General features: G+C 38.3%; 4 protein-coding genes, 1 long non-coding RNA gene and 1 pseudogene across 5 annotated transcripts; 3 read left to right on the forward strand and 3 right to left on the reverse strand.

Annotated features, from left to right (window-relative positions):
* Positions 1-537: 537 nt before the first annotated feature.
* On the forward strand, positions 538-1,500 carry LOC126624946 (glutathione S-transferase U8-like). The gene is made up of 2 exons (XM_050294000.1): positions 538-855; positions 1,072-1,500. The coding sequence occupies exons 1-2, from the start codon at positions 547-549 to the stop codon at positions 1,426-1,428; spliced, it is 666 nt and encodes a 221-aa protein (XP_050149957.1). The 5' UTR covers positions 538-546; the 3' UTR covers positions 1,429-1,500.
* A 185-nt stretch (positions 1,501-1,685) lies between these two features.
* Positions 1,686-4,769, reverse strand: LOC126624945 (uncharacterized; annotated as a pseudogene).
* Positions 4,770-5,430: 661 nt separating this feature from the next.
* LOC126626683 (ATP synthase subunit beta, mitochondrial-like) lies at positions 5,431-8,483 on the forward strand. Its single transcript, XM_050296063.1, has 8 exons — positions 5,431-6,125; positions 6,391-6,466; positions 6,584-6,672; positions 7,013-7,130; positions 7,218-7,321; positions 7,407-7,565; positions 7,661-7,989; positions 8,123-8,483. The coding sequence occupies exons 1-7, from the start codon at positions 5,748-5,750 to the stop codon at positions 7,916-7,918; spliced, it is 1,182 nt and encodes a 393-aa protein (XP_050152020.1). The 5' UTR covers positions 5,431-5,747; the 3' UTR covers positions 7,919-7,989; positions 8,123-8,483.
* Positions 8,484-8,672: 189 nt separating this feature from the next.
* LOC126626684 (loganic acid O-methyltransferase-like) lies at positions 8,673-16,119 on the reverse strand. Its single transcript, XM_050296064.1, has 3 exons — positions 15,963-16,119; positions 9,587-10,246; positions 8,673-9,194 (listed from the first exon to the last, which is right to left on the reverse strand). Exons 1-3 carry the CDS (start codon positions 16,035-16,037, stop codon positions 8,862-8,864), a joined length of 1,068 nt encoding a protein of 355 aa, XP_050152021.1. The 5' UTR covers positions 16,038-16,119; the 3' UTR covers positions 8,673-8,861.
* A 325-nt stretch (positions 16,120-16,444) lies between these two features.
* On the forward strand, positions 16,445-17,822 carry LOC126626861 (uncharacterized). The gene is made up of 2 exons (XR_007624792.1): positions 16,445-16,719; positions 17,445-17,822. It is a non-coding gene; the product is annotated as an uncharacterized LOC126626861 (long non-coding RNA).
* A 1,945-nt stretch (positions 17,823-19,767) lies between these two features.
* LOC126626752 (loganic acid O-methyltransferase-like) lies at positions 19,768-22,365 on the reverse strand. Its single transcript, XM_050296148.1, has 3 exons — positions 22,215-22,365; positions 20,349-20,996; positions 19,768-20,244 (listed from the first exon to the last, which is right to left on the reverse strand). Exons 1-3 carry the CDS (start codon positions 22,308-22,310, stop codon positions 19,912-19,914), a joined length of 1,077 nt encoding a protein of 358 aa, XP_050152105.1. The 5' UTR covers positions 22,311-22,365; the 3' UTR covers positions 19,768-19,911.
* Between the last annotated feature and the right edge of the window lie 242 nt (positions 22,366-22,607).

The raw sequence follows: 22,607 nt of genomic DNA on the forward strand, positions 1-22,607 counted from the left end.
AGTAATATTTAACATGAAAATTAGCTAGAAATAAGTGAAAATACACATGACAAATGCTTAGATATATGATGAGCATACATCAGTAGAGTCTCACTATGATGGTGAGCAAAAATGCTCCCGAGTTTATAGCATTTCTCAAAGGAATATCCATGTGGTAGAATCGGTTAGCCTCACTCCCCAAGTAGCTTTATTATCTTTTATGTGACATGGATAAACAATAATATCATTTGTCGATATTTCGACAAACAAAGCTCAAGTGATTAAGGGTGTATTTACGTCTAAGTTTGATTTTTCCATCTCCAATGTCGCCACTATAAAAATAGTAATATTATATCTGGACATGAATCTGAAGTTGAATTGTTCAATATTTAAGGTCTTGTGTTCGAACCTCGCTTTCAGCTTATATTAAAAAAATTATAAGATCCAAGATACAAAATCTACCACTAAGGATATGACTAGTCAAAGAGTGTGTTCTCCTCTCTCTTTATAAACACAAAAAGTTGGTACAAGCAAATATTGACACAAATTTGAAAGGTGTGGTAGAAAATGGGAGGTGTGAAGCTGTTTGCAACAAAAGAAAGCCTTTTCAGTTCTAGGATTCAGTGGGCATTGAAGCTCAAGGGTGTGGAGTATGAGTTCATATTAGAAGATTTGGCAAACAAGAGTCCTCTTCTCCTCAAGTACAACCCCATCTACAAGAAGGTGCCGGTGCTTGTGCACGGTGACAACGTCGTTGTCGAGTCACTTGTGATCCTCGAGTACATCGAGGAGACATGGAAGGAGCACCCGTTGCTGCCTCGGGACTCATATGACCGAGCCACAGCTCGATTTTGGGCCAAGTTCAACGATGAAAAGGTACTCCTTTTGTGCAAAACATGTATGCAAGTGATACGGCTATGCTTTTTGTGCGCGGCTAGCTAATTTAACACTCTATTTTCTTGCCTCATGCATGCTTATAAAACGTTCAGTTTTGAGTGCAGATAGCCTGTGTTTGATCCTATATGGTAGAGAGAGAATCTCTTAAGCTTTCCCGACTTGAAACTAATTTTCTTGTACATGTTCACGTTCCAGCTTGTGCCTCCAGTGTGGACAGCTTGCACGGGAGAAGGCGAAGCGCAGGAGAAGGCGAAAGAGTCTGCGTTAGAATCACTAGCACTTCTTGAGAAGCAGATCGAAGGGAAGAAGTTTTTCGGCGGAGAACAAATAGGGTATCTAGATTTAGTATTGGGGTGGATATCTTACTGGATAAGTGGTGTGGAAGAAGCTGGAGGCAACAAGGTACTTGAAGCAGAGATGTTTCCATCTCTCCACCAATGGGGTCAGAACTTCATCCACAATCCACTCATTGAAGAATGCATTCCGGCTAGAGAGGCGTTTGTCGCCTACGTCCAATATGCCATCAATTGTAAGATATTTCTGAAATCATAAGAACAACAACAAGAGATTAGGATCACAGATTTGATAAACCAAAATTACAATAAATCAATTACAATTTACTTATCTTTGGAATACGGAAGACATAGCTCTTGCGGATGACAAAGGAGTCTTCTACTTTCAACAAGCAGAAGTGTTCCAGCAATAATAGGGTTTGCTCGGAATGGAACGTGTATTTTGTGAAAGCAGGGACACCCTTAATATAGTGATTAGGGTTCTCCTAATTCCGCCTATTATAGTAATTAGAGGAATACACCAAATCACCATTTATTCTTAATGTTGTCCCACCAAGGCATGTACAATATGTCTTACTTAATTAGGGTTTCAATTAGTCAACTAAATATATCTTGGTTCCATGATTCTTGCCAACCAATATTGAATCACATTAAAAGCCAAATATCTTGAAGATCAAGTTATTTGTCTTTCAAGTAATTCGATTCATAATAATTGACAACTCAACATGAGTCTTACATCAATTACATTCGTTCCATATCCGCCAACAAACCACAATGACGTGCTCAATCTCTTCACCTCCGGATCTGATTACTGTTATGAGTCTTCCTCTTGTCTATGTATTCTGCTACAATAAATGAAACAACGAAGAGAGAAGCATTTCAGTTAACGTTATCATGTGACGGAACAACGATCATGTACTAAACAGAAACAATCATCACATTGCAGCACCACATTGTATCAAAACCACTCCGAAATTCTGATGTGGAGGGAAAAATTTAGATGATCTTCCATTAAGACATAGCTCGCTGCTCGGTTCTAATGCGAGTTTAATGAACCACAGAGAGCAGGTACAAAATGCATATTATAGCAAAACTTAGAACAAGAAGCTGTAAAATCAACTAACCTAATATCGAAACTTAACTGTGTAAATCTAAAGACAATAGCGAAAGAATTTAGGAAGCAACCGAGGAAGGGAATAAGTGGACGGTTCAAATTTGGGATAAAGAAGGAAAGTTTGGTAGAAGTATTGACTACTCATAAGCGTCACACACATCACTGCATTTCTAGAAGAGGGTTCAATTGGTCGTGATGCAAGAAACAAATTCTATCCTTACTTGCTTAGTTTGAAAGTTCAACAGATTAGGTGAGATTAAAGTTTATCTAAGCTTACCAAACAGTACTTTTGAGTAATAAACATGAGAGTTGATTGACTTACAACTTTCTCTGCAAGAAATGTGATGCTTTTCGAAATCCCGCCTTCAGACCAATGCTTCAAAAGATTGAAAACTTGGTTCGATTTCAGAATTTGCAGACTTCAAAATGGGAGATGAAACATGGAGAGAGAACCCACTGTTGCCAGAAGATCCATTCGAAAAAACAATGGTGCGATTTTGGGCAAAGTAGGTCAACGAGAAGGAAAACAAACAACATCACACTGCACTCCACGTATATGTGTGTATATATATATATATGTATGAATGCTTATACATGTAACTATACATACATTATATCGAAGAAGAGAAGCGAACGAGCTTTTCAAACACTATGGAACTCATTGTGTGATCAGTGCATGGACTGCTAGCCGTACAAAGAGGCATGAACAAGAGAAACCCTTGGAGGCAGCACAAGAATCACTCAAAGTTCTGAACAAGCTCATTGAAGGCAAGAAATTATTCGGAGGAGAAATCATTGGTTTCCTAGACTTAGTGGTGGGTTCTTTACCTAACAGCTGGCTCAAGTTCTTAGAAGAATCTGCAGGCATAAAGCTGTTTGACACAAAGAGAGTATTCCGATGGCAAAAGATCTAATCAATTACATCCGGTATCACCAGAATGCCGAATGATGTCAAAGAAGAAACACCTAAAGTAAAATGATCACAGATTCGGCTTAAAATAATGTAAACGAAGCATCACGCAGCCTTGATATTTCCCGATATATGTACATATGTGTATGTATAATATGATCCTTAAAGGTGAATCTAACATCTATATTTGACTGAAACAAAAATTAAGTCATTACACGGTGACAACGGCACCAGAAAGCAGTTCCCCCACGTTTGCCTCGGCCAACTGCTAGTTCTTCATCAATGTAAAACCATATAAAGAATGGATCCTTCGTGCTAGGCTCTCTGTCGTCTTTCTGGCCTAGACCGATCTCTAGGGTTTTCAAAGGTCCAATTTTTATCCGGATGGACTCAAAGACGAAGGCTAGTATTCTCTCCTTCCAGGAAAATCTTCCTTCAAATGTTAAGCATCCAAATGGCCCGAAATACACTCCGTTCTCAATTCTCTTTCCCTGATAACCCCGGCAGACATTTGTTAGCCTCAAAAAGTTGAAATGCAACTAGGAAAATGCTACTCGTGCCTGTGTTTTCCGATTATTATTGACGATGAGAACTTATAAAAGCACCTATTTAGTTTTGAACAACAATAATATCCAAGCAACTTTGCAAAGAGATGGCTCATTACAAAATTTAGGCACGAGTGATCGTAATAGAGATAAAAAGACTTACAGCAGCATCAAATCGCTGAACTGCGGTAACAGGGAAGTAGCGACCGCCCTTCAATTCCTTCTGCAAACACCACAAAACAATGCTCATTTCTGATATAAAAGGCGAAAGATTAAACATGGTTATGGCACAGGTGAAAGCTTTACACTAACCTCAGCAGTAAATATGAGCATCTATGTTCTCCCCGGGGATTCTGTTCCGCCAAGCGTGTTAAGAAACCCGGAAGGGTCGAGCTTTCCCTTCTCAATGACCGATAGAGCGGACAGAACCTCCTCCTTCGCAACCCGTCTTGTTTTGGCGGCATTTTTGAGCAATTTCACACTCTCCTCCACTTCCTTAACACAACAATAACAGCATAACTTAATCAAAATATAAGTTCTTTCATTAGTATGTGCTTCCCTAAGAAGTGCTTCTTCACTCAAGAAGCACTTTTAAGTTTTTCTGCTGATGATGCAGTCCAAAGCGTTTTTGGTTGTCCAAAAACGCTTTTAGCTAATCTTTGCAACTGAAAGAAAAAATAATGAGAAAAGCATACTTTGGTGGGCTGTGGTGGTTCCTGGGCAAGCTGAGATGTGGCGGTGGCGCTTTGTTCGCCGCCATCAACGGTTGCTCTGGTTCTTGTGGTGGAAAATTTGAGGATGGGATTGCGATGTGTGGGCTTGGATTGAGGTGGGATTTGGAGGGGCAGATTTGAGGGTCTGAGAAATGATTGAGAAGAATTGAGAGCCAAGGAGTAGGAGATTGCTGTGACTGTGTGTGAGGCTGAGGCCATTGCTGCTGCACTCTCTATGTGCCTATGGGGTACCATACAACTCCTCCCTCTTTTGGGTCTTTCATTCTGTCGAGATTCTCTCCTGATCTTTCGGAACTCAGAAAATTCGTACCACTTATTTTAAATTTTACGCCCCTTTCACCTCACCCAAATTAAAAATAGGGCATTTTTGCTCACCACCATTCAATATGGTGTATGTTTTACCATCATTTTTATCATCGTTAGATGAATTTGAATTTTAAAATTCGAATCTCACTTTTCAACGGCTTGGATCTTCGAGTCTTTGGCTTCCGAACGCAGAGATTTCAAGAGGATCTCGATTGGATTTGTTGATCCTTTCATTCACTTTTTTTACAAGTGGATTAGATTTCTATATTTTAAAACAATTTTGGAAAAAAAACAATTATTTTCAAAATTTAAGATTGCAAGGATGACACGTCAATATTTTCACTTTTGTTCATTCACAATTAAGTAGTTAAACTGACACTTAATATTACGACTTAGTAATATTTTTCTTCATTTATTAGTGAGCGTTTTTAATTTTGATTTCACAAAAGATGAATTCAAATCAAATTATTATTATGGATAGTTCAATGTGACTTATCAATATATTTGATGCATAATTTTTTTTTGTAATTAAGTTGATACTAAAAAATAATTGTCTCCTTCGAATAATTTTTCTTGTGAATTAACAAAATAATGAATAATGAATTCAAATAAAATGTATATGGCATATTATCAAAAAGGAACTTTAACGAAAATTGAAGGGAAAGATGGAATATATGTGCGACCCGATCGGAGAAAACGGATTTAACCCGCGAAAGTAAAACGAACTCCAAATTTCCAGGTGAGAAGCAACGTTAAAATCCACATATTTCTCACTCTCACGCTCTCACACTGTCTCCGCCTCTCCATCTCCACCTCCTGCTCCGCCTCCTCCGCCCAACCACACCATCGCAGGTGGCGATCACCCAATGAGCGACGCTTCCGCTCCGGTCATCTCCTCCGCCAGCTGACCCTTCACAAAAACAAAAGAAAACAACCTTCATTTCCGATCAAAATTACCAAAACACCACAATGTCCTCCTCCCGCAAGCTCTTCTCCACTCTCCTACGCACCTCTCTCTGCCGAACCGCCTCCGCCACAAGACCCGCAACCCCTAGATCCCCCCTCACGCGGCCGTCGGGGTACCTCCTCTCGCGCGCCGCTCACTACTCGACGTCATCGGCCGCAGCAGCCACCGCGCCTCCCACGCCCGCTTCGCCGTCAGTGAGTGAAAAAATCACAGATGATTTCACCGGAAAGGGCGCCGTCGGCAAGGTCTGCCAGGTGATCGGAGCCGTCGTCGATGTTCGGTTCGACGACGGGTTGCCGCCGATCCTGACGGCTCTCGAGGTCCTGGATAACTCGATCCGATTGGTGCTCGAGGTGGCTCAGCACCTTGGTGAGAACTTGGTGAGAACATGGTGAGAACCATTGCCATGGATGGAACCGAAGGGCTCGTTAGAGGTCAGAGAGTCCTCAACACTGGCTCTCCCATCACTGCAAGATCCTACTCTCTGGCTTTCTATTTCTCAAAATTCAATTTTTTTTTCGTGTTTAAGAGTTTATTTATTTAATTTTGTATTAAAAAATGAATTTATTGATTAAATTTTGAAACTTTTGAATAATGGGGTATTGGAAATTTATGAATTGTGTATCTAAAATTTGTGTGGAATAGGTGCGTGTTGGCAGAGCCACCCTTGGCCGGATTATGAACGTTATCGGAGAGCCGATCGATGAGAGGGGTGATATAAGTAAGCAGCAGCTGAAGCTCTCAACTTTTTTTAATTTGTTTTGCATTTGTATAATTTGTCAATATTATTAAGTTATAAATGTTGTAAATGAATGTTGTTTTGCTTTCGATTCATCAGAGACCGATCATTTTCTTCCCATCCATAGAGAAGCTCCGGCTTTCGTTGAACAGGCTACTGAGCAGCAGATTCTTGTCACTGGAATTAAGGTATATTGGCGGTGTAATTCCCATCCATAGATAAATAGATGCTAAGAGAGAGAAAAAAGTCGAAAATTCAAGCTAAATGTTGGGGATGCATACATTCGGATTGCCAAACTCTGGAAAGGTTTTCGGTGTCTATTTTTGTTTGTCATGGCTATTTTTAGACTGCAACAGATTCGAAGAGAGACTTTCTTCTGTAAAGTAGTAGTATTGTTTAAATTTGAAAAGAAAACTTGTCCTATTGCTATCATATGGTTTGTATAATAGTATGCTCTTTGTTTTCTGCATATTAAGTGATCTCAGCATCAACCGAAACAAATAACATTTGTGTCTAACCTTTATCAAGGTTGTTGATCTTCTTGCGCCTTACCAAAGAGGAGGAAAGATTGGGCTCTTTGGTGGTGCTGGTGTCGGAAAGACCGTGCTTATCATGGAACTCATCAACAATGTTGCCAAGGCTCATGGTTGGTTCCATTTAGATGCTTTTTAACTATCTTCTCTGTTGAGTAATGATATCTCGGGTTATAAAATGTTTCATCCTCCTTCTGCAGGTGGTTTCTCAGTGTTTGCTGGCGTGGGAGAACGTACAAGAGAGGGTAATGATTTGTACAGAGAAATGATGGAAAGTGGTGTCATTAAGCTTGGAGATCAGCAGGTTAACTTACTGCAACATGACGTACTAACTTTCCTACTTTTCCTTCGCATTATGTTATTTTCAATTCCGCTCCCTTGTATTGCAGAGTGAGAGTAAATGTGCTCTTGTCTATGGACAAATGAATGAACCTCCTGGTGCCCGTGCTCGTGTTGGGCTCACAGGGCTTACTGTGGCTGAGCACTTCCGAGATGCTGAAGGACAAGATGTGCTTCTCTTCATTGATAACATATTCCGCTTTACTCAAGTAAGCTCTCTCTACACTCACACACACACATTTCAGTTGATATATTTTCAACTTCTTCTGACCAAATACCGCCCTTTTCTTTATCTTCTCTCCAGGCTAAGTCAGAAGTGTCTGCCTTGCTTGGTCGTATCCCCTCTGCTGTCGGTTACCAACCTACCTTAGCTACTGATCTTGGAGGCCTTCAAGAGCGTATTACTACAACCAAGAAGGGTTCCATTACTTCTGTTCAAGCTATTTATGTGCCTGCTGATGACTTGACAGATCCGGCTCCTGCAACCACTTTTGCCCATCTTGATGCCACCACTGTGCTGTCACGACAAGTATGCAGTCTTCTATTTTCCATTAAATTATGAAGCAGGAATGACTTTCTGCTTTTTCGTCTGCTCCTTATGTTGAGTTGAAGGAGAGCTTTACCAGCTTCCAGGTGAACATCTTCCATATTTCCTTTTTTGTCTTGGTCCTGAATTAGTCATCACCTTGATTTTTCTAGAACCGATTCCTTTATGTGCTAGCCCTACAACTCTCTGACGTTGTGTTGCGGGATTTCATTTCTACAGGGAGTTTTGGATGGGAAATATGATGACCTTCCTGAGCAATCATTTTACATGGTTGGCGGAATTGAAGAAGTCATTGCCAAGGTGGAGAAGATTGCTAAGGATTCAGCTGCATAATCACTCACATTACGTTGGCTCTTCTCTAAAAGGTTACATTACCAAAGAGCTACAAAATTTTCTTTTCGGAGATATATAGATTCGTCATTCCGGGAATTATTTTTGGTAGGTTAAGGGTTGTACAAGGAAGAGAATTCAGGAAGGGGCATATTCTATTAGGTCCCTTTTTTTTGTCCAATAAGGTATGCACTTGCGTGTATTTATTTATCTATCTATCTATCTATAACCATTTGAGTTCCACACCAAAGGTTTTCTTCGTCCGGTGTCGGTCCAAGCTTTCAGCTGCTTCTAGGGTTTCTTTCTCGAATGGATGAAGGTCGATCCTGCATCCTCGGCTCTCAACAAAGTGGTAAGTTAGCACCTTTACTCATTGAGTTGGTTTTTCTTCCGCTCTGAAAATCTGTTTGGCTGGTGAGAAAATGTGGGAAAAGTTGAGTCGGAAAAAAAAAAAATCATTTTATTTTTCTTTCGTGATTAAACACTCGTGTGGTGTTTAATCTTAAAATTGCATTGACGTACTAATACAAGTACATTCTTTATTCACGATCTTCCTAATTCAAGCTACAAATTAAAATTCTTTCAGAGGAGCTTCAAATCTTCAAACGACTAGTTGCATTGTTTGTTGTTACTCAGTCGCTGATCTGCGTTTGAGTACAACAAACAAGCTAACAAATTTCTTCGATTCGAGGACGGAGGAGGATTCTTCGAGTTTCTTGCGGAACAAGTCAAAAAGATGATCCAGATCAATCTCCTCCCCGAAATGCTTCCGAATCATTCCCTCCATCCCGGATCTCACTCCGGTGGCGAATGCCTTGGGCTGTGGTTTTTCCCCGCTCAAGATTTCCATTGTTTCTGGGCTGAAACATCCATTAGCTTTCACAATCGCTTCCACGTCTTCGAGCGAGGCGATGTATTGTGGTATGTTAAAGGAGTCCACTTTCTCTTCAGAAATGATACCCTACTCGAGAAACAAAAATACCAAGGTCAATTAGTCACCGGTTTAAAATAACAAGGCAAATCGCTTCTCTAGAAAGAGCTTGTGCTCATAAGCCAGAAGTACTTTTATCATAAGCACGTTAAAATGTTTATTACAAATCTAAGTGCTTCCTTAAAAAACATTTGGAAGTGTTTCCTGAAGAATCTGGTGGACGTTTCTCTAGGAAATGCTTCTCTGAGCCATAAACACTTTTTTTTTTTTTTGTCAAATGCAACTACGAGTGCTTTTGAATGTCAGAAAGCGCTTTTAATTCTGTTAGAAGCAATCCCAAACAGCGCTTAAGGCAACGTATTACATAGAAAGCTCTACATTAAGTTCTATGATGCAAATACACTGAGCTGATCATTTCGTACCTTCTTGGCCATGTCCATGAGGCAGGATCCAAAGAGTTCTTTCGCATTGTTGAGGAAAACTTCAGCATGAGGGATTCCATTGGGGCGGCCGGGGACGACAAACGCCATCAACCCGCCGCTTACAATCTCTTGTGCTCGAGCACTCAGAAAGCAGTCCATGTCCTTGGCATACTGAGCTTCATACGCCTTAACGACGTGGTTTGCCGATTTCGAGTAATGAATCCTCCCTTTGTTCCAAGCCGGCGAGTTCACGTCCACCACTTCTTCCGGGACTTTCGAAAGAAAATGGAGGGAATATGAAGAATAAGCAAAGTGAAGAAAGTCCTTGGGGAAAAGTCGAGAGTAAAAAGAACCCGGCACGCCCGCTGCGTAGTACCGCCTGTCCGAAGGCATAGATTTGAAGAGCTCATTGAAATCGTTGGACGCGTGATCGTTGAAAAAAACTTGGAACTCAGGGAGCTGATGAGAATTGTGTCCTTGGCCTTGACACTTTTGCTCCACAGCATCAAGTATGTTTTGCACTGCGTGGAATGTGTTAGGCCCGACAGAGCAGCCTAAATCCGTGACTCGAAAGGCGTTCGTCGAAGAGATGATTTTGTTTTCGAGCTTTTCGAAAATTGCTTCCTTGATCAGTTCCTTGCCAGCTTCTATGGCTTTTCTCTACAGAAAAGAAAAAGAAGAGAAGCTTGAGTTATTTTCTCCTCGTCAACGTGAAACAAGCTTCCATTATGTGAGTGAAAATTATACTGCCCTCTAGTGTATCTTGTACGTCGAAATTTTTTTATTGTTAAATCTAGTGCATCTTGTACGTTAAAATTCTATTATCCATCAATCAAGTGAGTCAGGAATAGAGCTAGAAATTTTCTTTAGCGCAGCAACCTTAACCTCTAGACTTGAGGAAAAAAAATCATGATTCTTCTATAATTTCATTGCTTTTATTTTCTTCTCAAATTTCATTAAGCCAACTTGTAGACATTTTTCCAAATAATAAGCTTATTATACATATTATGTGAAAATTTTAACTAAACTACTTAATGTGATAAATTCAAGTTATGCAAGCGTCTTTTTTTTTTTTCGTCTGCACAAAACTTTAGTGGTGGGCAACTGCCCCTAGTGTGCCTCTGCTGCCTCCGTCCCTGAAGTGAGTACTATCTTTCCCAATGACATTATTGACATAGAATGTGGCACAATTTGTTTCTATGAAAACGATATGCATTGAAGTTTTTCTATCTTTCAAAGATAAAGTAAAAAAGATAATACTTCGATCCCCACCAGTTGAATAGTCAGAATTTTATATCCCTATTTAATGGCATGCACTGGTAATAATATAACACATTACACGTATCATTCGATAAAGATATAGGGCATAACACTGTGACAATTAATGTTGAAAAGTAAATTGCTTACTAATTTCAAGTTAGTAAATGATTTACTTATCTATTTTATCTTTGTTCTATTGAGTAGCTGTTTTATGTTGTGATAACTTGTGCTCATATGCCAAGTTTATGATCTTAGATCAGGTATCTTTTCAATGGCTCATATGCTCTGTTCTGCCATGTGTCAAAATCACATTGGCTCATGTAATTGAACGGTTATGATGGCTGATGTAAAAGGAAGGAATGAATATGAATGAAACGTTGCTCTCTGTTGTGTTGCAGAGTTGCAGTTGTGAAAACTTTGTCTCTCATTCTCTCTGTCTTTTCAGCTTCCTCTAAAATCCAATTCACATATATATCAGATTTCTAAGAAAACTTAACATGGTATCAGAGCTCAGGTTCTATCTGGAATCGGGGCGTAAGATCTGTGAGTGCTGTGCTCGGAAATCCAACGTGAAATTTCCGACTCAGTTTGTCGATTCAAGTCTCAAATGGCTGGATCTGGTGGTAGTGATCTTCGGGCTCCAATATTCAATGGTGACAACTATGAATTTTGGAAGATCTGAATGAGAACTATTTTCAAATCACATGGAATCTGGGATTTAGTTGAAAAGGGGTTTGAAATTTCAGAATCGAAGGATAAGAAGATTGGAGATGAAGGCTCATCGGAGTCGGAGAGAGTTTCTCTGAGCGACAAGCTAATGAAGGATGCTAAGGCACTGGGTATAATCCAAGGAGCTGTCTCGGATGACATCTTTCCCAGAATCTCAAACGAAGAGACCTCAAAGGGTGCTTGGGACATACTACATCAGGAATTTCATGGTGATAAGCAAGTGAGATCCATCAAGTTGCAGGGTCTACGCCGTGATTTTGAGTACACAAGGATGAGGGATGATGAAACTCTGTCTGTGTATCTCACTCGTCTTCTCGAGTTGGTAAATCAGATGAAGGGTTATGGGGAAGATTTACCCAGAGAACGATTAGTTCAGAAATTACTCATAAGCTTAACTAAGGAATTTGATCCTGTTTGTTATGTAATTGAACAAACTAAGGATATTGAAACTATAGAGGTACAAGAGGTGATTGCAGCTTTGAGAGGGTTTGCACAACGCCTTGATAGGCATGCTGAAAGTACCATTGAAAGAGCTTTCAGTACTCTGAATCTGAATTCGAAAGGAACCCAACCAAATCTCTCGTTTGGTAATTCTAAACCAAAGAAGGATTGGAAATCAAAGGGAAAGAAATGGGATCCTAAACCTCAGAATCTTGCTAATCGAGGTGGCAAATATGATCAAGGAGGAAAATCTGATCAGTCTAAGGGAAAATGCAAGCATTGTGATAAACTGCACTATGGTGAGTGCTGGTTTAAAGGGAAGCCGAAATGTCATGGATGCAATCGTTTCGGTCATTTCATCAAGGATTGTGATCAACCAAACAAGTCTGGAAAACTTGTAAACTATGCGAATCAGGTAACAGAATCTGCAACCATGTTTTATGCCTGCCATTCTGCTACTATTGGAAGAAGTATGAATATATGGTATGTAGATAGTGCATGTAGCAATCATATGACCTCTCATGAATCCTTGCTCATTGATGTTGATAAGAATGTGAGGTGTAGAGTTAAAATGGGCACTGGAGATTTAGTGCAGTCAATAGGCAAAGGCACATTGGTGATTGAGATGAAAGGTGTGACTAGGTATATTAAAGAAGTTATGATTGTACCTGGTTTGGATGAAAACTTATTGAGTGTAGGGCAGATGGTAGAACATGGATATTGGCTTGTGTTTGGTGATTACATGGTTGATATTTATGGAGATAGGCAGATGGAAGATCTAATTGCAAGTGTTCCCATGAAAAGAAACAGATGCTTTCCATTAAGTTTGGAATATGTTAATCCTCATATGGCTAATAGAGCAACTGTTGAAGAATCAGCTCAGTTGTGGCATAGAAGATATGGACATCTAAACTACTCTAGTTTGATGCTTCTACAAGAGAAGGAAATGGTGCAGGGCCTACCTAGACTACAAGTCTCTGAGCATGTTTGCTCTGGATGTGCTACAGGGAAGGGTCACAGGGAATCATTTGACAAGGGAAAAGTTTGGAGGACATCACAACCTCTAGAACTTATTCATTCTGATATATGCGGCCCAATGCAGATAACTACTCTAGGAGGCAACAAATTCTTTCTCACATTTATTGATGACCACACTAGGATGTGTTGGATATTTTTCTTGCAACACAAGTCTCAAGTCTTCAACATTTTCAAAAGGTTTAAATCCATGGTTCAGCTGCAGAGTGGTTATCAAATCAAGAAACTCAGAAGTGATAGGGGTGGAGAATATACCTCTCTAGAGTTTTCAAAGTTCTGTGAAGATATGGGATTAGAAAGGCAATTGACTGTTGCCTACTCTCCGCAACAAAATGGTGTTGCAGAGAGAAAGAATAGGACAATAATTGAAATGGCAAGAACTATGATGATTGAAACGAAGATTCCCTTTAAGTTTTGGGCTGAAGCTGTCAACACAGCTGTGTATCTGCAAAACTGATGTCCAACAAGTGCTCTGAACAACATAACTCCATTTGAGGCATTTAGTGGGAGGAAGCCGGGTGTCAAACATTTGAAGATATTTGGTTCCATGTGTTATATACACATTCCTTCACAGAAAAGACACAAACTGGAGCAAACTGGTGAGAAGGGAGTATTTGTTGGATATGGAAACTGTGAAAAAGGATATAGAATCTTCAACTTGAGAACTCAAAAGATTGAACTATCAAGAAGTGTAATCTTCGATGAGAAAGTAATATGGGACTGGGAAACAAATGAATCAGTTCAAGTTCCTAGTCCTTGGAATGATGAAATAAGTCCAAGGATATCTGAGTGTGATCCAGACTCAAGTGATTCACCTCAGTCAATGCAGTCTCCTCTGAGATCACAATCAACTGGAGACCTGCAAGCATCTCAAGAACCTGGTTCACTTGATTCTCCAGTTCCAATCTCTGAAAGTTATGATCATACTCCACAGAAATGGAAGAGTTTGAGTGAAGTATATGCTCAATGCAACATGAGCATCATTGAACCTGAAGATTTCAGTGAGGCAGTCAAAGATGATGCTTGGAAAAAGGCTATGACAGAAGAAATATTGATGATTGAAAAGAATTCCACATGGGAATTAGTTGACAGACCTAGTAGTAAACCTGTTGTGGGTGTGAAGTGGATATACAAAACAAAGTTGAATCTTGATGGCTCCATTCAAAAACACAAGGCAAGACTTGTAGCCAAAGGTTACACACAGAAACCAGGGATTGATTTTAATGAAACCTTTGCTCCAGTGGCAAGGTTAGATACTATTAGAACACTCATTGCACTAGCTGCACAGAAAGGTTGGAAACTGTGGCAATTAGATGTTAAATCAGCCTTCCTGAATGGTGTTCTTGAGGATGAGGTATATGTTGATCAACCTGATGGTTTTGTGATTAAAGGGGCAGAAGACAAGGTTTATAGACTGAGAAAGGCTCTCTATGGTCTAAAACAGGCACCAAGGGCCTGGTACAGTGAAATTGATACATATTTAATTCACTGTGGATTTCACAAAAGCTCAAGTGAAGCAACTTTATATGTGAGAAGCAAGGAAGGTGTTGGCATCTTGATCGTGTCAATCTATGTTGATGACATTGTGTACACAGGGAGCAATGCAGAAATGATGGAAGAATTCAAAGCTAAAATGATGTGCAAATATGAGATGTCAGATTTGGGTTTACTTCATCACTTCCTTGGAATGGGGGTAACTCAAACTGAAGGGAGTATATTTATACATTAGAAAAAATATGCTCTAACACTTTTGGATAAATTTGGGCTCAAAGATTGCAAACCAGTGAGCACTCCATTGGTTGCAACTGATAAATTGAGAAGAGAAGATGGAAGTGAACCTGCAGATGAGTGTGAATATAGGAAAATAGTTGGAAGTCTTCTGTATTTAACAGCAACTAGACCAGATATTATGTTCTCTGCTAGTGTACTTGCACGATTTATGCACAAGCCTACCAAGAAACATTATGGAGCTGCTAAACGAGTCCTAAGGTACATTCAAGGAACAATTGACTTTGGAATTGAATATTTGAATGGAAAATCTGTCTTGCTGATTGGATATTGCGATAGTGACTGGAGTGGATCTGAGGAGGATATGAAAAGCACCTCGGGTATGCTTTTTCATTTGGAAGTGGGGCATTCTCATGGGCTTCAGTCAAGCAGCACAGTGTAGCTCTTTCAACTGCAGAAGCAGAGTATGTTAGTGCAGTTGAAGCAACATCTCAGGCCATTTGGCTTAGGTTTGTGCTTAAGGACTTTGGAGAAGAGCAAGCTGCAGCAACATCACTATTCTGTGATAACACTTCAGCTATAGCTATGTCCAAGAATCCTGTGTTTCATCAAAGAACCAAGCACATTGGCAGGAAGTTTCACTTTATTCGAGATGCAATTCAAGAAGGTACCATTGATCTGATTTACTGCAAGAGTGAAGAGCAAATTGCAGACATCTTTACCAAGGCTCTTCCCAAAGACAGATTCAACAAATTGAGAAGTTTACTGGGTGTGAAATCAGTTAACAATTTAGAAGGGAGTGTTGAAAAGTAAATTGCTTACTAATTTCAAGTTAGTAAATGATTTACTTATCTATTTTATCTTTGTTCTATTGAGTAGCTGTTTTATGTTGTGATAACTTGTGCTCATATGCCAAGTTTATGATCTTAGATCAGGTATCTTTTCAATGGCTCATATGCTCTGTTCTGCCATGTGTCAAAATCACATTGGCTCATGTAATTGAACGGTTATGATGGCTGATGTAAAAGGAAGGAATGAATATGAATGAAACGTTGCTCTCTGTTGTGTTGCAGAGTTGCAGTTGTGAAAACTTTGTCTCTCATTCTCTCTGTCTTTTCAGCTTCCTCTAAAATCCAATTCACATATATATCAGATTTCTAAGAAAACTTAACAATTAACACACCTGAAATGCTGAGTTTTTGCTGTAGCTGTAGAGGCTATCTCCACCGTTCATCGGATACGCCACCAATTCTGCCATTTCTCTCTCTCTCTCTGTCTTATCTTGTGGATCAATCGTTGATCCTCTCCTGATCAAGTCCCCTATTTATACCACTCGGAAAATTTTGACCAGTAAAAAGAAAGAACAAAAGTGTAATTTTTTAATGAAAATTAATTAAGACATTGATAGACTAAAATGAGCACATGCATGCATCACCTTTAGTCGTCAAAATTTACCCGAAATTAAAACAACCAATCACTAAACTACAATAATTTACAAAATCATATATTACATCTGAACATTTGAAAATGGTCATAAATTTAAGCATGCATATAGCCATTACGTGGTCAAATTTGGTCAAAGGGAATAAAATGTTGGCACGACAAGTCTAGAAAACTTTTATATGTCGTCATCGCGTGCGTCATGGATGTTGTTGCTCAAACTTGTCAAATCTAAGCCAAATTGTATGGACTGTTATTCGTCCGTCGGAGCGTTATTCGTCCGTCGGAGCGTTAAGATGCTGCCTACAACAAACTGTGCTGCCACCTGAGTTACTTAAGAATCGGCGGCGCGGAGCGTTATTCGTCCGTCGTTTGTCGTTCGAAGGGGATACTCAGGTAGGCTGATCCAAAGGTGACGCTCAGGGAGGTTGATCTGAATGGGCGCTATGGAAGAGGATTGTGCGTTCTTAGCTCAAGCAAAACTCGTGTCACACGTAACGGTAAAGAATTTCTGTTATTGTAGACTTAATTTGTGCAAAACACGAATCCCAACTTAAATCAACATATAACAACAAGGACTTATGTCCAATTACTAATAATTTGGCAAGAATTCAAATGTCACGTATTAATTCTTACTCTATTTCTAATTTAAGTATGAAATTTGCTAAATTAATCAAACTATATCAAAATAATTTGTATCACTTGACTTATCTTCTCCAATACTTTATACCTATATATATATATATATATATATATATATATCCTATATAGATGTTTTCTTTAATAAAAAAATTTAGATGTTTGAGGAAACAATGGTTGCAACTCTCTCAGCAAGTATTGTTGACACCTAAGTATGTGAGAACGCATAACTTGTATGTGCAAATAAACGTTTTTTTTTCGGGAGAAGTCCCTGATTTTGTTTACCTGATACTTGACCGTCAACAATTTCTTTTTCTTTTTTTTTCACTCGAACGGTTCAAGGCTACGGAGAAATGCTCATTTACCTGACTTGATTTCATTTGAGTTTATTTGAGTTTTTCAGAGTTTAGATATAGGCAAGAGATGCTTTTGTCGTATTAAATAAGAACTAGACTTTGTATGTGCTCTTTTTCAGTACTCGGGTCGGGGTATTTCGATTTCCTTACGAAAGGGTTATAACCAGTTAGTTGCTCTCGATCTATTTAAATTTTGTATTAATGAGTTGCAATTTTTGTTGGTTCTAAAGGGACGAAGATAATCTGCAATACGACTAGAGATATATCTCGGTGAGACAACAAATTTTTTCGAACGAAAGGATTCACCATTATTACTTGCCGGTCTCGTGTAGCATGTTGCAGTTTAGTGCTACTTTCACAACCCAACACATAGTTGAACGGAATGTGATAGTTTCATAAAAAGTCGATGACTAGTTCACGAATTTTTCGTTCAATACTTATGCAACTATCTCATTCTTTTTTTGTATAAATTGAATTTATCTTCTCCAATGCTTTATTTGTTGCAAATCAATTCTCTCTATATGAACCCAAACAGATACCTAAATTATATCTCTCTGTATATGTTTGTCAATCAAAGATATTTGAGGAAACTAACCGTTGTAACTCTGTGCAAGTATTTTTGAGATCTACTAGACAATCTAAATGTTAAAAGTTACCATAAACTTTTCTTGGGGTGCAAAAGTGAAATTGTTAGGATGCCACGTGTCAGCATCATATTAATAGTATATGTTGTATAAATAGGCAGATTAGGGAGGAAAAGCGTTGTTGATTTTATAATAGTTGTAATAGAGATCTTCTCTGTAACACAAGTTGTTGTGCAATTGAGAAAGAAGCGGGGTTGGGTTATAGCATTGGTATCAGCCAATTGTTTGATTTCTCTCAATCATTTCCTCGTTGTATGACGCGTCTCGCTTCGTGTAAGGCTATGGAATCTCGCGTCCCAAAGCTGGGAGTCATGTTCGCTGAACGAAGTCAAGAGCAGTCAAAACCTAATCTTGAGCAACTGCAGTTGCTTATGGCGAGAGGTGGTGGTGGATTGGTCATGCAATTTTCGAAGCCAACCCATGCAGATTCTCATTTCCAGGAGGGGATGTCATGGTAGGAACGTTTTGTCGGAAAAAAAAAAAGGAAAACTAATGAAAAGGGTTTGAAAACTTTGAGTTTTAATGATAAGGACAAAATAAAGGGTAAAGTGAATAGTATCATGATTGACTTTTTAGTGTAAAAATGTGGTTTTTCGTTAAAGTGAACAGTACCGAAAGCTTTTCGTTAAAGTTCCAAAAAAAAAAAAAGTAAGAGCCCACTTACCTGTTATAAGAGTAGAGGTGACAAAGTGTAATTCTAAATTTTTTAAATTTTATTGAGAAAAATATAATTTTGTATATGAGTGCACTCTAACATCTTCGATGCATTAGTGGAACTCGAACTTTATAACGACAATTAGATTAGAGTCGTTTTTTTTTTTTTTTTTTGGCAAAATATTATAACAAATTAACAATATAACCTTCTTTTTTTCTTTTGACACAATCATTTGGAACTCTACCATTTTATCTTACTTTTCTTTCTAGAGTGAACATTTCTCTTTTCACTATTTATTTGTTTAATAAACGATATTATCTACACTAAAGAGGAGGGAATGTGCACTCTACCATTTTATCTTACTTTTCTTTCTAGAGTGAACATTTCTCTTTTCACTATTTATTTGTTTAATAAACGATATTATCTACACTAAGGAGGAGGGAATGGGCTTAGCTTCATTATAGGCTAGCAATAATGTGATTCAAATTTGCCTTTAACAAGAATCGAACCTAAGACCTCTCACTTACAAGTGAAGAGAAATACCATTAGACCGTAGTACTAAGTAACTTCTCCTTTCACTTTTTGTTTCTTAGTAATAATCCATGTTGATTGAGAGGTTACGCATATGTGGTACACTAAAATGCAACACATCAAACTAATATATATGATAATGGTCAACGGAAAAATAAATAGCAAGTGAAGATTCAATACAAATTTTTGTTCTACAAATTTAAATAAGCAAAATGTGAGGTAGTCATAATAAAACGCCAAGCATAACAAATTAACAACATAACCATTTTTTTTTACAGAATCATTTGGAACTCTACCATTTTATCTTGGTTTTCTTTCTAGAGTAGAATATTTCTTTTTTCACTATTTATATTTTTTAATAAACGATATTATCTCTTGCTTTTCTTTCTAGAGTAAAACATTTCTCTTTTCACTATTTATTTTTATTTTTTTAATAAACGATATTATCTACTCTAAGGGGAATGGAGTGTGCTTAGCTTCACAATGGACTAGCAATAATGTGGTTCAAATTTGCATTTGGCAATAATTGAATCTAAGACCTCTCACTTATAAGTGAAGAGGAATATCACTAGACCGTTAGTACTAAGTGACTTCCCTTTTCACTTTTTGATTCTTAGTTTTGATCCATGTTGTTTGAGAGGTTAAGCATATGTGGTACACTAAAATGCAACACATCAAACTATTATATATATGATAATGGTCGACGGAAAAATAAATAGCAGGTGAAGATTCGATACAAACTTTTGTTCTACAAATTTAAATAAGCAAAATGTCCGGTAGTCATAATAAAACGCCAAGCATAATAATGAGCAAAGAAAATACAGCTATAGGTTCATAAATTATAACATTCACAACAGCACATTCAAATCAAATTTCCTTGCGTTTTAGCGCAACAAAAAACTGGATTGTTCTCCCTGACTCAATCATAAACCGTTGCTCTTCAAACTTCTTACTGTACAAGTCGAAAAGCTCGTCTAGGATTTCTTCTCCGAAATGCTGCTTGATGAGTCCCTCCAAGATTGCCCTCAGATGAGATGCAAAGTTTGCCAAGACACTGTCATCTACGTTCATGTGAGGCAAATGTTCCATTCTCTCTATGCTAAAACATCCGTTTTGCTCTACAACGGCTTCCAGTTCTTGAGCAGACGTGAAATACATAGGTACATTGAAAGAATCTACTCTCTCTTCCAGAATAACACCCTGCATTGAGGAAGAACATCAACATATAGCGCAACTCAACAAAGAAAAATCATGAACTCAAATACGTGACATAAAATTCTCAAATTTCTTTCACCTAGTATTACCTTTCTAACCATTTCCATTAGGCAAGCTCCTAAAAGTTGGAAGGTCGCACTTGCCAAATGAGGGGTACCATTGGGGCGGCCTGGAACGATGAGTACCATCAGTCCTCCGCGCACAATCTCTTGTGCCCTGGCATTCAGAAAGCACTCCATGTCCTCAGCATGTTGAGCTTCGTAAGCCCTTACTACTTCATCGGTTGAATTTGAGTATTCGATTCTCCCTTTGTTCCAAGCAGGACTGTATCTGTCCGCTACATCTTTTGGCACTCTAGAAAGCCAATGAACTGTGAAAGAAGAGTAGAAAAAATGAATTGAAGCGTTAGGAAATATGCGACCATGGAAAGAACCAGGCACGCCGGCTGCATAGTATCGCCTGTTGCGAGGGAGGGATTTGAAGAGCGTGTTAAAATCGTTCGCAGTGTGATCATTGAAGAAAACTTGAAATTCGGGGAATTGGGAATTCATCATATTAGATTGATACTTGAGCTGCACGGCCTCGAGTATGGTTTCAACCACAGAAAATGTGTTAGGCCCAACGGAGCAACCCAAATCCGCAATCCGAAAGGTGTTGGAAGATCGAAAAATTTCTATGTCAAGCTTTTCTGCAATTTCCTTGACTGTAAGTTGTTTGGCAAAATCCACATATTTTCCCTACAAATAGAGACTGAGCATGTTAATTTTATTTTAAGGGATTCATAATTTCCCTAATCCATCTGATTAGCAGTCACTAATTACAAATAGATTTGTAGATGTAGGAGTAAATTAGTTTCGGTTTGGACTGCAATTCACACAACCAACAAAATGTACAGATAGTTTTCGTCACATATTATTTGTGTTTAATTTTAGGAGGGTGTATTCAATTGAGAATTTGAGAGATTTTAATGGATTTATAAATCCATGGATTTTTATGGAGTTTAATTGATTTGTAGAGATTCCATGTAAAATTTTGATTCAATTCCCTCGAAATCTCTTGGGGGGAGGTGAGATTTGTGGATGCTCAAAATACACTACGAAATCTCTCCAATTCCCTCTAATTCCTCAACTTTCTCAAATTCTTTAAAATCAAATTCTAATTGAATACACCTGGAATGTTATAAACTTCTTTAAAATTCTAATTGAATACACCCGGATTTCTAAGGATTTTCATAAACTATCTTAAAATCTTGATTGAATACACATTGAATTTCAGAGAATCACTTAAATTCCTGATTGAATACCCTTAGATTCATTAAAAGAATTAAAATCCCTCAAAATCCTAATTGAATACACCCCCCTTAAATAAGAAAAGTCAAATAATTTCTGACTGTACGATGTACTGATGTGAGGATCCCTAGGATCCTCACAATTTGGATCCGGATGGGATCCAAATCCTTTTCAAACCTCCTACATTTTCTTTAATATAGAAACAACTTTATGTCAAAAATCCCACATCAGTTAGAGAAAGAAACAAATAAGAGTTTAGATATCTCAATCTCATTTCAACTAATATCGAGACTTTTGGTGATAAAATTGCACACTTGACTAATTATGCAGATGGTAATTATCAAATTAAGGACAATATCTATCTTGTTGAAAGTGGGCCGTATTGCTTGTCTCTCTAATAATTCTACACTTTATAAGATAAACTTCAACATCACATTCATACACACTATAAAATAAACGCCGTCTTAATATCGTAGAACTCTTTTTTATATAAATATAAATATTTCATGAATGGAATTCCAAGATTAAGACTTTCTACGAAAAGATTAAATCTTTGGCTAGTCACATTAAATTTCTACAAATTTTTTTTACTATGGACTGACCAACCCCATCTCTCCATCTATTTCACTTACAATAAAAGTAAAAATAAAAATAGTAAAAAAGAACCTGGACAGTGGAGTTGTTGGCGTAGCTGTTGGGTCCATCTCCGCCGTTCATTGGAAATGCTTCGCAAAATTCACTGCTGTCTTGTGCTGCTGCCATCTCTCTCTCTCTCTCTCTCTCTCTGTCTGTCTCTGCTCCAAACTTGTAAAGTGAAAAGATGGTCGTTTTCTTGTTCTTTTGACAGTGACAGATCCAATTCGCAAGATCTAAGGCTTTCCTCCTATCCTCCTACTCTCTCCTCTTCTCTTCATCTGAGCCGTTCGGATTTATTTGATGTAATCCAACGGGTCTCTAAATAGCCACTTCACCTTCTGGACCAAATACTCTAATTCCTCTAATACCCTTATATTTTTATCTTGTTTTTAAACAATCAACTTCTAATATGTTTGTCCTTTG

This window comes from Malus sylvestris, chromosome 6 (genome assembly GCF_916048215.2).
Source record: "Malus sylvestris chromosome 6, drMalSylv7.2, whole genome shotgun sequence".
Classification (NCBI taxonomy): domain Eukaryota; kingdom Viridiplantae; phylum Streptophyta; class Magnoliopsida; order Rosales; family Rosaceae; genus Malus; species Malus sylvestris.